Below are 14206 nucleotides of genomic sequence, written 5' to 3'. Positions count from 1 at the left end.
ACCGAGGGGCGTCCAAAACAGCCGTGTGGGGGTGCCTGAAAACCGCCTACCTTCTTTGGTCCAAACAAATCCAGAGCATTCAGGACCAGAATCTAAAGTTAGGAGGACATACTGGCTGCTGCATTGTTGTCAGAGAAGCCAGCACTTCAACATAGCATGTTTCCTTAATGTCTGATCTTATAGTAAGGTCACTTTATCATTTCAGTCTCTACACATCTCACTGATTGGTCTTTTAACTGTGTCAGTCTGAAACTGTTCATTATAACGTGATGATTTTTTCGTGCCGACTTGAACATCAGGTTGGAATCTTTCTGAAACTCTGTGATCGTCTCATTAGGTCTATTAAAAGTCTGCAGCATGTCTCCCTCTCTTTTCTTCTCGGGCTGAGATAACGCTCTGTAATTATGGAGAAGTCGTTTCTCTTTTTTTATTATTCCTGAAATCAGACATCTGAGGTTTGGCAGCCGCACAAAACGATGTTCAAGTGACAGATTCAAACTGACTGCAGAGACCGAGGGGTTAACTCAACCTCCCCACAGGAGAGAGAGAGGGGGAGGGGGAGAGAGAGAGAGAGAGAAAGGGAGGGAGAGAGGGAGAGAGAGAGAGAGAGAGCGGGAGGCAGAGAGAGGGGGGAGAGAGAGAGAGGGAGAGAGGGGGAGAGAGAGGGGGGGAGAGAGAGAGAGCAGGAGGCAGAGAGAGATGGGGAGAGAGAGAGAGCGAGCGAGCGGGAGGCAGAGAGAGAGAGAGAGGGAGAGAGGGGGAGAGAGGGAGAGAGAGGAGAGAGAGTGTACACAAACACACACTTGTATTAACAGGCCAATGAAAAGCGTAAACTCTGCTGTATAAACTTTATTAGTGTGGAGGTGTTCACATGGTTCATGATGTCATCAGGTCGTGACCCCAGCAGCAGTGATATCATCAGGAGCATGAGGTGACCTTCAGGTGACTCACCTGAAATGTTTTGTTTTCAGAACCTGGACTCCTGTAAGTCTGTCTGTACGGGAGTCAGTCGTCCACCTCACGTCTGCAGGATGTTTAACAGTGAACAGGAGCACGCCGTTACTCGCCTTCCTTCACTTCCTGTTGATTCTAGAATTCTTTTTTAAATGTTTTTATTTATCTTCCCCTCATCAGCTGTTAGTAAAACTACAGTGACCTTTCTTGACCTCTTAGTTTAAGGTCTCACATTTAGTCGTATATTCGGTTTCTGATGTTGGGTAATGAGTTTTGTGTTTCAGATCGCTCAGACCCTGATGTGGTCTCAGGGGTCTGCAGATCCACTTCAGACTGGTTTCTGCTCTGAGACCTGGCAGCTCAGGTGGAGCCGACTCAGACGGCGAGCTGGCTGACGCTGTCTCTGTGGTGAGCGACCGACTCAGAGCGCAAAAGAAAAAAATTGATTCAGCTGGATACAAGAAGTGGCACCGCCTCGCCAGCCTGTGGAAACATGAAAGCTATTATACCCCCTCCGCCTCCTCCCAAACCACACACATAAAACAGAGTTCTCCTCCAGCCTGAGAGGACCGTGACGTTTACAGGTCCAGACTCGGCGTCTCCAGTCCTCCTGCCTGCTTTCATTTCGAGCTCGGGCTACCTGAGAGTCAGCGTCGCTTTCTGACCATGACCTGGCAGACGCTGCGCGACTCCCTCAGAACCAGCCGAGCTAGTTGAGTGTAGCAGTCGCTGAGCTGTGAGAGCAGAAGTGGTGTGTTCAGGGACCCTCAGCTGTGAGAGTAGAGGTGGTGTGTTCAGGGACCCTGAGCTGTGAGAGTGGCCTTGGTGTGTTCAGGGACTCTGAGCTGTGAGAGTAGAGGTGGTGTGTTCAGGGACCCTCAGCTGAGAGAGTGTCAATGGTGTGTTCAGGGACCCTGATCTGTCAGAGCTGCCATGGTGCATTCAGGGACCCTCAGCTGCCAGCAGAGTGTCATATCGCTCCTTGAGAGCAGACCAGGAGAAGGCGGAGGTGTCCACCTAAAGAGAAGAACGTCACACAGACTTGTTTTATTTCAGGATTAAAGGAGCAGTACACGACTTCATCTACCTGATGATTGGTTTAACGCTGGCATACAGCGAACTGGACCGAACCTTTCACTGTTCTGAAGTCTGATTTTTACTTCTGAGTTGAATCCACGGCATTGTGAGCTCTACTACATATGTGTGTGTTGAGGTTTGCGAAGCTCTGCAGTACTGCACACAAACACTAGTTGGCAGTGGGATTTATATGCCAGTTAAATCTCCATCTTCTACTTCCGCCACTCTCTGCAGAATATTAAATATGGTACCGGAAATGTTGTAAATGCAGAAAATGCAATGCTACCTGGCGGACCAATCAAAGGGCTGCACTCTGCTTGTTTACCGTCGTAAAGGAGGTGCAGGTCAGGAAACGCAGGTAGACCTCTGAGTAGGTACAGGACTACGGTATCCTACGGCCTAGATTAGACAGGTAAGTAAAGGCTCTGTGCAGGTGCATTATGGGTAATGTAGTGTTTTTAGACTGAAAGTCAGCAGATATGGATCTCTGCTACTCCGACTCAAACGGCTCTGGTTTTTGCTGGTTGGTTACCTTGACAACGTGTCTGCGGGCGACGTCCGGCCTCCTGCAGAGTCCTTGCAGACGTTTACAGAGCTGCTCAGGTGTGGAGTACAGGTACTCCGCTGCAAATCAGAGCAGAGAAGAAGAGACTTAAACTCCACACATGACGCATCAGGAGTCAGCTTAATTAGCGATGTTACTGGAGACTACTTTCAAAGTCGACTAAACTCAAATCTAACTGCAGACTAAAGTTAAAACTCAGAAAACAGATACAACTGAGCACAACCTATTCCACATAGTGTTAGCAGAGTTAACACCTGCAGCCTTCAGTCCTCCCCCAGATTAACGTCCACACGTCTGAGCTGAACATGGTCACTCATCCCTCCTTTCCATTTCCTGGTTTAACCTGACAGCCTACAAACTACTTTATCTACTTTATCAAGATCTTAACACTGACAAACCTACCACATGCTATCTGTCCATGGTGCTGGCTTACATCCAGGAAGTAGAACGAGGAGAGAAGGCCCATAACCAGCGCTACAGCCCCAGCTAGAGGTGGGAGGCTGCGTTACAGTTTAGACACAGCATTTAGGCACTGTGGGCCTAGATCAATAAAAATATTGATAACCAGTTTAACTGATTGGCAATTCTGGTACAGGCTAGCGAGGGTGACGACCTCTGACTTAGTCGTCTAATCTTGCACATTTCAAGATTACATCATGTTTTCATTACCTGGAAATATTTCAGGATACACCAGAGCCTTCGGACACAGAGGGTAACAGCCGCAGTGAACCGCCTCCAACCTGAAACATGTTAAAACATGTGAGAACACGCAGCAGGAAACACTGACACGACAAACGTCCTCCAGAAGATCAGTCAGAGGAGATGCTGTGTGTTCAAAACAACAGCTAGCTTAGCAACAACATCTGGAAACAGCTAGCCGGGCTCTCTGACTAACACAGCACATCATCTGATGAAGGTCCTGATAAGGTTTCTGTTTGGGGTTCTGATGAAGGTTCTGATAAGGGTTCTGTTTGTGGTCCTGATGAGGTTTCTGTTCGAGGTTCTGATAATGTTTCTGTTTTGGGGTTCTGATGAAGGTTCTAATAAGGTTTCTGTTTGGGGTTCTGATGAGGTTTCTGTTTGGGGTTCTGATAAGGTTTCTGTTTGGGTTTCTGATGAAGGTTCTGATAAGGTTTCTGTTTTGGGGTTCTGATGGGGTTTCTGTTTGGGGTTCTGATAAGGCTTTTGTTTGGGGTTCTGATGAAGGTCCTGATAAGGGTTCTGTTTGGGGTTCTGGTGGGGGTTCTGATGGGGGTTCTGATAAGGTTTCTGTTCGAGGTTCTGATAATGTTTCTGTTTTGGGGTTCTGATGGGGGTTCCAATGTGCATTATTGATCATGGATGTCAGTCTGTCTCTCTCTGCTGTGACTGTCGGGGTTCATATCAGAGAGGATTAATGTTGCAGTGGGTGACTTCACGCTGACTGCAGGCGTCTGCTCTTCATCTTCATTAATCACATTATCTCCACTAACAAGGATGAAGCTCTCAGCTGACACCAGCACGCTCGACTCAGGGACCAAAGACTGTTTGTTCTATTGTTCTGATTATAAGACGACCCCCCTCTTCAATAACTACAACACCACTTTGAAAAGCAAATCTTGTTTTTATAAAGAAAACAGTTTAATTAGAAAACAGGCGAAAAAAACACGACGAAGCGCCGCTCGTTCTCCACAGGATGTAGATCGGTGGAGCACATATTAGAAGAACTGAAGTCATATTGTAACGTTTTCTCCGGCTGACGTGAGCTCTCACAGAACACCATGCAAATATTAACCCATCTGTAAAACTTCCCAGTGTGTTTGTTTGAACGCTGCAGAGCACCGTTTGAGCAAAGCGCCGTGGGGGGTGCGAGGGTCTTTGTCCCTCCTGAGATTGGATCAAAGACAAACACAAACATCATTTCCCCCCTCAGGGACTTCACTTCCTGTTCTGTGTGCCATAATTAGCTCATAACTTCATTATCACAGTGTGCGTCTGCACTCATTACACTGATTACACTCACACATTCATTATCATCAAAAAAACGTCAGTGAGCAGCTGCCCGCCTGCTGTTAGCTTCAACATGGACGTCAGTGAGCAGCTGCCCGCCTGCTGTTAGCTTCAACATAGACGTCAGTGAGCAGCTGCCCGCCTGCTGTTAGCTTCAACATGGACGTCAGTGAGCAGCTGCCCGCCTGCTGTAAGCTTCAACATGGACGTCAGTGAGCAGCTGCCCGCCTGCTGTTAGCTTCAACATGGACGTCAGTGAGAAGCTGCCCGCCTGCTGTAAGCTTCAACATGGACGTCAGTGAGCAGCTGCCCGCCTGCTGTAAGCTTCAACATGGACGTCAGTGAGCAGCTGCCCGCCTGCTGTTAGCTTCAACATGGACGTCAGTGAGCAGCTACCCGCCTGTTGTAAGCTTCAACATGGACGTCAGTGAGCAGCTGCCCGCCTGCTGTTAGCTTCAACATGGACGTCAGTGAACAGCTGCCCGCCTGCTGTTAGCTTCAACATGGACGTCAGTGAGCAGCTGCCCGCCTGCTGTTAGCTTCAACATGGAAGTCAGTGACCAGCTGCCCGCCTGCTGTAAACTTCAGCATGGGGTCAGTGAACAGCTGCCTGCTGTTAGTTTCAACATGGACGTCACTGTAGCAGCTGCCTGCCTGCCTGAGAATTTCAACTCAGGCGCAGTTTACAGACCTACCAGGAGAGTGTCCGACAGTTTGGGCGTACCAGGTGTGTTTCAAACAGCAGCAGAAATGACGAGCCGAAACTCTCCCACAGGATTCCATGAATCTACATGCTCTTCTTCTTCTCTGCTGCCGGTCATCTCGTCCTCAGCAGAAGAAAGGTCAGAGCTTTCTACACATTTACACATTTTCTAAATTTCGAAAAAATCTACCCAATTTTGACACATAAACAAACTGTATATCCAAACAGGAGATATATTCAGGACCATAATTTCAGTCACCTAGCAACTGGCACAGAGGATTTGTGCGTGTGTGCTCCTTCTTGCACTGCTCTGCACCCTAACCCAGTGCGAGCAGGTGATTACAGGTGATAACAAAGTGATTACAGGTGATAACAAAGTGATTACAGGTCAGTGTTTTCCCTATATGCATCTAGCGGCGGCCACTGCTGCTGACTTTTTGACGTGCCTATCCGTCTGTTTCAGTCCCGCCCCCTCAAACACGGCTCCTGCGAGTGAGCAACTATTCATTTCACGTGGTCACATTGAGAGAGAGTGGATGCACCGGCCCCTCCAGCACCATGAAGCTAATACAATGGAACTTCATACCTACCAGAAGTCTTTATCTCTTAGGACTTTCACTGTGCCATGGAGCTCTGATGTCATTTTTAACGTTAATCTCCCGTACGCCAGAACATTTCACATTAGATAAGTGTTAGGTCAGAGGAGTACAGAGGGGGTCTGAGGAAGTCTCATACTCTGCTAAGTGAACCCCCTGCATGCTGAGGGGGTCAAACACTGGTTCAAAAGAAAAGAAGCCTGATTGTCCTTTACAATAATTCACTATGCTACATGTTTACAATCGAGTAGGCAGACGTATTACCTTATGAAACATTTCAGATTCGTTTGAGGGAATAGTGCCCCTCATAATGCCCATGACATGCCCCCGGACCCCCGAGCGGGCTACTTCAGATCTTGTGGAAAGCCCTGGTAAGATGATGGAGGCACAGCTCTTTAGGATTTGACTGATTGTGTTATGTAATTTTACTGTATCGGTTGGATGTTGGTTGACTATCCTGTCCAATAAATGTTAATAATTCTTTTAACATTATTCATCTTCACCTCCGCTGCTACAAGTCCATCCTCGGGGGTATCCTGCAGGTGATTACAGGTGATTATAGGTGATAACACAGGGCTCCAGAGTGCGATGCCAATTTGGTCGCACAGTGCGACTAACATTTTTTCTAGGTCGCACTGGTGCACCTGACGCTGCCCGGGTGAAAACATAGATTTATTTTCGCAAGCACATCATCTCTCTCCTGAGTTCTCCTGTGACCAAACTCACACTCATGGTAGGATCATATCGTGGTCTAAACCAATAAGAGACAGAGCTCGGACGGGTCTTTGCCTCTGATTGGCTGTGGTCCTGTTCACTGCTCTAAGTTGTGTGTGTTTAAAAATTGTGAGCGACCTGAGTGCCAGAGTAGCCTAACTGAAACGGAAAAAGAAAATAAACGCGACAAAACAAGGGTAAATGAAGAGAGGTAGAAACATTGAAAGTTTTTTCATTAAGAAAACTAAGCCTACTGTTACAACCAGCCCTACTACTGTCATTCCATCCATCCCCACTACTGAGAGTCCACCCAGCCAAGACACGGAGCCCTCGGCCCTCACATCCAGACTAAGTGTAGGTTGCAGACACCAGCGTTGAGCCTGATGATAGACGTATTTTACCTCTGGTTATTGTAAAAACAGTAAAATTAATAATATCTGATTTTAATTACAGAACATTTCATTCTTATCCAAAAACGATATCTTGCACAGGCTGCCCGATCATACAGAGGTCCGCTGGTTTAACCGTGGAGCAGCGCTAAAATGCTTCCTCGAATTGCGCACGGAGATGGCACAGATTCAAGGCAAATAAAAAGTCAGTGACAGAGTTAGATTACGATATTGCGGAACTGAATTAACTTAGTTGAAGAAGGTGAACTCCACACAGAGCTGATCAGACTGCAGTGATCAACGCTGAAGGATCAATTCAAGTCTGTTGGCTTGGAAACATTTTATCATTTTATAATGCCTAATACTAAAATACCTGAAGATGACTGTTTGCATTAAAGACACTCTGTGTGTTTGTGACAACTTATTCATGTGAGCAGGTTTTTATCTGTAATGAACCTTAACGAGTGTAAACTGTGCTGTGGCCTGACACACACACATCTAAAGTCTCTCTCTCTCTCTCTCTAGTAATGCACTGATCCCAGGGCAGGTAGAATAACCTGTGACAAAGTTTCTATAACCTTGAACAACAATATTTAAATATAATATAATAATCTCAAACAAAACATAATTATTGATGTTTTCTTCTGTAATGTGGTACATTTAAATATTTCCATGTGCCAACATGCAGTTTGCAATGACAGAGTTAACCCCTCTTCTTAATGCACTTTTACATTTTTGTCTTTTTTTTTTTTTAAATCATACATTAGCCTATATATCCATGTGTTGAGTTATAGTGACGTCTGCAAAATTAGTCCGGCCCACTTGAGGTCTCATTTGAACAAATCCGGCCCCCAACACCAATAGGACTTTGACACCCCTGCTCTACACCTTATTCTTGTTTAAAAATCATTCACATTATATGAACGTTATGGAGAGTGATAAAAAGATGACCTTATGGTGTTAAAGGTGATGCAATGAAAAATTTGGGTGCACCAAAATTTTGTGCTGGTGCACCAGTGCAAAAAGTTAGTCTGGAGCCCTGTAATAGGTGATTACAGGTGATAATAGGTGATTACAGGTGATAACAGGTGTCTCCTGTGTGTGTGCGAGCTGTCTCAGGACTGTCGTCGTGACCGGTTTGACTCAGTTATAAATAAATAAATAAAAACATGCTTCAAACGGAGCTCAGACTTGAAACAAGATCAGACGTCAGGACTGCAGGCTCGCATACACGTTTGATTGGCTAAGCTTCAGAGCCCAGCGTCTGATTGGCTGTTGATGTTGAGCCTGCAGGTCACATCCACCTGACTGAGATCTGAGAGCGCGCGCGCACACACACACACACACACACACACACACACCTGCAGGTGTGTGGCAGGTCTCTGAGAGGACACCTTGATGTGATGAAACACCTGATCTTAAAGTGTCTTCACTCTGAGGCATCGCTGAGTTCACTACACACACACACACACACACACACACACACACACACACACACACACACACACACACACACACACACACACACACACACACACACACACACACACACACACACACACACACACACACACACACACACACACACACACACACACACACACACACACACACACACACACACACACACACACACACACACACACACACACACACACACACACACACACACACACACACACACACACACACACACACACACACACACACACACACACACACACACACACACTAGTAGCTCCCTTAAAGTTTACGTCATGATTATCTTCCTCTGTGGTATGGAAGCCGTTAGCGGACAAACATTCATACATTTTATTATTCCCTTAATGGAGTTCATGTGTTCTGTGAAGAATCAATCAGGAAACGACGGTGAGATAACGAGATAAGAAAGTTGAGATCAGAGTGAGGGAAACAAAAAGGACAGCTGCATGTCCCTTCAGGGCCTCCGTACTCAGCAGAGTGAAGGTCACATGTTTGTGTGTGTTAGAGATGACTGTGTTTTTGTGTATTAACTCACATGGCGACTCCGAAGAACTCGTGTTTGGCGGTGGAGACGACCACGTCGGCCTCACACAGAACCCTCAGGTACTCGTCTTTACCTGACAGGTAACCCCAGTTCAGGATGTGAGCGTCCAGCTGCCGCCTCGCCTCACAGAAGATCTCTGCAGACACGAGACACATTTCACACTGCTGCATCTTTGAATGTTTCACTTTCACAAACTCTCAGACAGCTCAGCTGACGAGTCCACCTTATGACATCACACAGGGCGGCAGTGGCTTAGTTGGTAGAGTTGTCGCCTCTCAACCGGAAGGTTGAGGGTTCGATCCCCTGCTGAGCAACATGTCCGATGTGTCCTTGGGCAAGACACTTAACCCTGAATTGCTCCTGCTGCTTCAGTGGCGGTGTATGAATGGAATTAGTTACTTCTGATGATACTATATAGCGATCATTACCATCAGTGTTGAAAGAGTATGCATGGTGGGTGTGACAGGTGGTGTAAAAGCGTTTTGAGTAGTCGGAAGACTAGAAAAGCTCAAGTTCATTTACCTTTGTTACCGCTCCTTTGAGCGAGTTTGGGATCCCTAACCACTTCATGTTTCTGGGCTTAACCTTCACTCTACCAGAAGGGCCTTACTTTATTTCAAAATAAAAGCACACAGGAAGTAAAGTACTCTCAGCTTAAGACAGCACAAACATTTCAAAATAAAAGCCTAACTCTTTTGGATTAATCAGGAGTAAAGAATCATTTGACAGCTTTACGTGCTTTAATAAAGTGAAGAACTGTTTCTGCTTTAATGAATGAGAAAGAAAGAGACGGCAGACTGACATGAGAACTTTTCTAACTAAGTAAAGAAGGAGACAAATGAGATTAGAGCTAAAGTTATGAGCTGATCATAAAAAGGATGAAATGTGAGTTTGTGTCTGCAGACGATGAAAGAAAGAAAACGAGGGAAAAAGAGGTTTTTAAATCAGCCCCATGTTTATGAATGTGGACGTTTACGACACACGAGCAGAAAGACAAACAGGTGAACTGGATCGATACTCCGACCCTATTAACAAAATCAAAGACATTAAAACTGTCCTAATGGGATTGCCTTCCTGCGCTCATAAAACTCAGCAGAGTTTATGAAGCTGGATTTACGGTCAGCTGTTTGTGCCGCAGTGAAACTTTACATTTCAATATCTCAGAGTGTGTTCATCACACACACACACACAAACACACACACACGCGGTCAACTCTGCGTTCAGGAGAGGTGTGTCTGTGTGTGTGTGTGTGTGTGTCAGTGTGTTTGTGTGTGTGTGTGTGTGTCAGTGTGTTTGTGTGTGTACCTGGTACGTCAGTGAAGGTCTCTCCGAGCACTGACAGCTGGAAGTTCAATTTTCTCTCCTTCAGTTTGATCAGAGTAGAGAAGAACAGCTCAGGGTGTTTATCATGCTCCCTACACACACACACACACACACACACACACACACACACTGTTGGTCAACAGCGAGGTCAATCAGGCAAGGCCTTAGGGAAACCTCCCTAAGGGGAATTTCTGCTTTGGGCCCCAACAGACTCCATAATCAGGAACGGATTTGTTGTTGTTTTCCTGAAGTTGTTTTTGGACCTTTTTGCCTTTATTGGATCGGACAGCTGAAGAGAGACATGAAATGTTCGGAGGATGACGTGCAGCAAAAGGGCCAAGGCCGGATTCAAACCCAGAGCTGCTGCGATGAGGACTACAGCCTCTGTACATGGAGCGTGTGACATAACCACTAGGGATTCGGTGCTCCAGCAACAGATTCTGGTTTAACCTCAGATATGAACACAAGACGAGGATGACGTGTGTGTGGATTGTCTAACCTGTATGTGTGTGTGTGTGTGTGTGTGTGTGTGTGTTGTCTAACAGCTGTGTGTGTGTTGTCCTTGTTTACAAATTTTTCAGCAGCTGCATTGTGTGTTACTGAGCATGCTCAGTGGAAAGCAGCAATGATGTCATTGAATATTCTTCTTCATGTGAAGCTGAGAAGACCTTTAATAACATTCTGTTACACACAGCTCGTTGTTTTGACCTCATGACCTCAGTAAGAACAGTTTGATCAGGTTTACATCCCCCCCCCATCGGTGCTGCAGCTTCTTCACCTGAAACAGCTGTTAACCCCCCCCAATCGAAGCTGCAGCTTCTTCACCTGAAACAGCTGTTACCACCCCCCCCCCCCCCCCCAGCAGCAATAAGACGGAGCTGTAATCTGAGGATCGGGGCCACACACAGATTAAACAAACAGACGAGCTTCAATCAGAGATTAACAGAAATCCTCCTCACAGAATAAAACATCACTGAACATAATCCTGCAGAGTTTTTGTCAGTTTGAGCAGATTACAGGCCGGCTGCTGCTGTCACCGATACAACTGACGAGGTGAGAGAGGGAGAGGGAGAGATAGAGAGAGAGGGGGAGGGAGAGGGAGAGAGAGATAGTTAGAGAGTCTCCCTCTCTCTCTCTCTCTCTCCCTCTCTCTAACTGATCTGGAGTTTTATAAAGCATTGGTACTTTTGGATTCTGTCGATTATTAAGATAAACAGATCGTTGTTAAAGTCGTGGTATGATGAATAAAGTTAACTCACCACCTGTGGGGCCACACGATGTGCAGAGGTCTCACCTGGTCCTCCTCTGGCTGGGGTCTGTGCTCTGATCTGGACTCATGTGGATCCTCCTGATCTAACCTGAGAACCAGAGACCCAACAACAAGACGTCATTAATGAGTCTTTCTTTTATTCCTGTTAAAGTTTCAGAGTCTTAACAGTTTACATTACCGTGGAGGCTGCTGCTCGTCCTGCTCTGTGACGGTGTCATCAACATGAGATAGCTCTGTGGGTCTGCGGTTTAGTTTGTGTTTGGGCAGCAGTCTGAAAAACCAGCAGCAGGAGAGTCAGTGAACGCATCATCAGATCAGCAGAGAGACATCATGTCCATGATTTAATCTGAAACCACAGAACCAAAACCTCAACTGGGTCTGAACCAGATCAGGATGGTTTTAAGCCTCCTGACAAACCGTTACACCGCGCCCGCCTGTCAATCAGGTCAGCTACACGCCTTATTGTGAATAACTCTTCTTCCTTCATCAAATCAAAACGGATGAGTCATCAAAACATTCACCCCCCGTACAGTGTGTGTCGATCGAGACATGAGCTAATCAGACCTATTTGGTTTATTGAACCAGGCTGTAAACATGTTAATCTCTGCTGTAAAAACAGGCTTTTTAGAATGGGTGTGTATGTGACTTCCTGTGCTTCTGCAGCCAGCCTCTAGTGGACACTCGAGGAACTGCAGGATTTCACTTCATCGTCTTACTCTTGTTCCTCTCCTGCTCACCTGTCCATCGAAGCTTTGGTACTTCTTGATGGATCATTTCAATAACAGACTGTATCGTTTACAGTCGTGGGATTAAATAAAGTTTTATGCACCGGAGGGATTTAGAAATAAATCCTTTTGTTCTTTGAGGCTGCAGGTAACCGTTTATATTTCAGGTGTTTGAACACCAAGCAGCAGGTTTCATGATGGTTTCTGTCTTAGTCTGTCAGGAAGCATTAACACAATTAACACACTTTCACAATAAAACACCTCCTCCCCTTCACAATAAAACGTCTAATTTACACACAGTGTTAATGTGAGCCGGATAAACGGCTCATTATGATAATCTGCTCTGATCACCTGAGGCACAATACACACACACACACACACACACACACACACACACACACACACACACACACACACACACACACACACACACACACACACACACACACACACACACACACACACACACACACACACACACACACACACACACACACACACACACACACACACACACACACACACACACACACACACACACACACACACACACACCACACACACACACACACACACACACACACACACACACACACACGGGTCCATTCCATCAGCTGTTATCAGATCAGAGAGTTGCCTCAGGTCACAAAACACTGAATAAATCACAGAGGCGTTTAAGATGATATCATTCAAAGATTTCGACTTTAAGATGTTTGAACCTGAAGAGTCTCAAATCAAAGAATCAACAATTATAACAAAGATCATTCAAAACGGATTATGACAGTGTGTGTGTGTGTGTGTGTGTGTTTGTGTGTGTGCACGCGTGTGTGCAAGTGTCTGAGTGTGTGCGTGTGTGTGTCCGTGTATGTGTTCAGTTTGTCTGTGTGTGTGTTTGTGTGCATGTCTGTGTGTGTGCGTGCGTGTGTGCATGTGTGCGTGTCTGTGTGTGCATCCGGTGTGTGTGCGTTCAGTTTACCTGTGTGTGCGTGTGTGTGTGTGTGTGTGTGGGGGGGGGGCGTGTGTGTGCGTGTGAATGTGCGTGTGTGTGTGTGTGGATCAGTCTGAAGTCGGCTCCTCTCACACAAACCTTCCCCTTCGTTCAATAATCCATCTGACTAATTACATCTGTGACTGCAGGCTATAAAACCAGAGGAGGGGGCATTATGTTATTGATAAATCAACTGTAATCTGTGTGATGACCTCACCTCACTGAGGCTCATTCAACATCAAGGTCAACAACCATTTCAGTAGAGTCACCACAGGGGGCGCTGCAGAGCCGAGCCTGATCTACACCCAGCTCTATGATAAAATGTTCATTTATTCCCTCACTAAACACTTTCTTAATGACTTCATGGTCTCTACTTTCTCCATGTTCATTTTAGTCCATTCAGAGTCACAGGAACCAGAGGGGGAGGAGTTAGGGCGGAGCTACCTGAGATTGACAGGCCACTACAATTCATAAGAGCAGTCGAATGTCACTTCCGGCTCGCCAGAGTGACCACGCCCCCGTTTGGGTGAAAACAAGCCCTGAGAATGTATCGGCGGTAGATTAGAAAACACTGGTAGCCGTGCGATTAAACGCGATTGCGAAGCTTTTTGTACTTCAAACTATTTTAAAAACACAATTTATTATCGGGTTTTCATTTACAAAGGACAACGGAGGGTAAAAGAAGAGCTCTGTGTGTTTGGACTGAAACTAGAGAGGATTAAAGTGGTAAATCGTGGCACCGCTGTCATGTTCCTGCTAGCTTTAAGGCAGTGATCGCTCCGTGACAGAAGAGAAGTGTGTTAACAGATTCTTCACACATTCATTCACTAACGTATTAACAACGTTTCAACTGTCACGTCACATAAATATGTTGGTGAAAATGTCTC

General features: G+C 46.1%; 1 protein-coding gene across 2 annotated transcripts in view; it reads right to left on the bottom strand.

Annotated features, from left to right (window-relative positions):
* Positions 1-834: 834 nt before the first annotated feature.
* gtdc1 (glycosyltransferase-like domain containing 1) overlaps positions 835-14206 on the bottom strand; it is a 32577-nt gene continuing 19205 nt past the window's right edge. Inside the window, exons 5-12 of one of the 2 annotated variants that reach the window (XM_061054102.1) lie at positions 11785-11877; positions 11596-11694; positions 10319-10428; positions 9005-9149; positions 3266-3336; positions 2564-2655; positions 1905-1971; positions 835-1873 (exon numbers count right to left, since the gene is read on the bottom strand). In XM_061054102.1, coding sequence (XP_060910085.1) covers positions 1860-1873; positions 1905-1971; positions 2564-2655; positions 3266-3336; positions 9005-9149; positions 10319-10428; positions 11596-11694; positions 11785-11877 — 691 coding nt within the window. In that variant the 3' untranslated portion in view covers positions 835-1859. The other variant, XM_061054103.1, reaches the window with a different exon arrangement.

This window comes from Labrus mixtus, chromosome 13 (genome assembly GCF_963584025.1).
Source record: "Labrus mixtus chromosome 13, fLabMix1.1, whole genome shotgun sequence".
NCBI classification, from domain to species: Eukaryota; Metazoa; Chordata; class Actinopteri; order Labriformes; family Labridae; genus Labrus; species Labrus mixtus.
The sequence above is the reverse complement of the archived record's forward strand: the minus strand, read 5'-3'. Positions and strand labels throughout refer to the sequence as shown.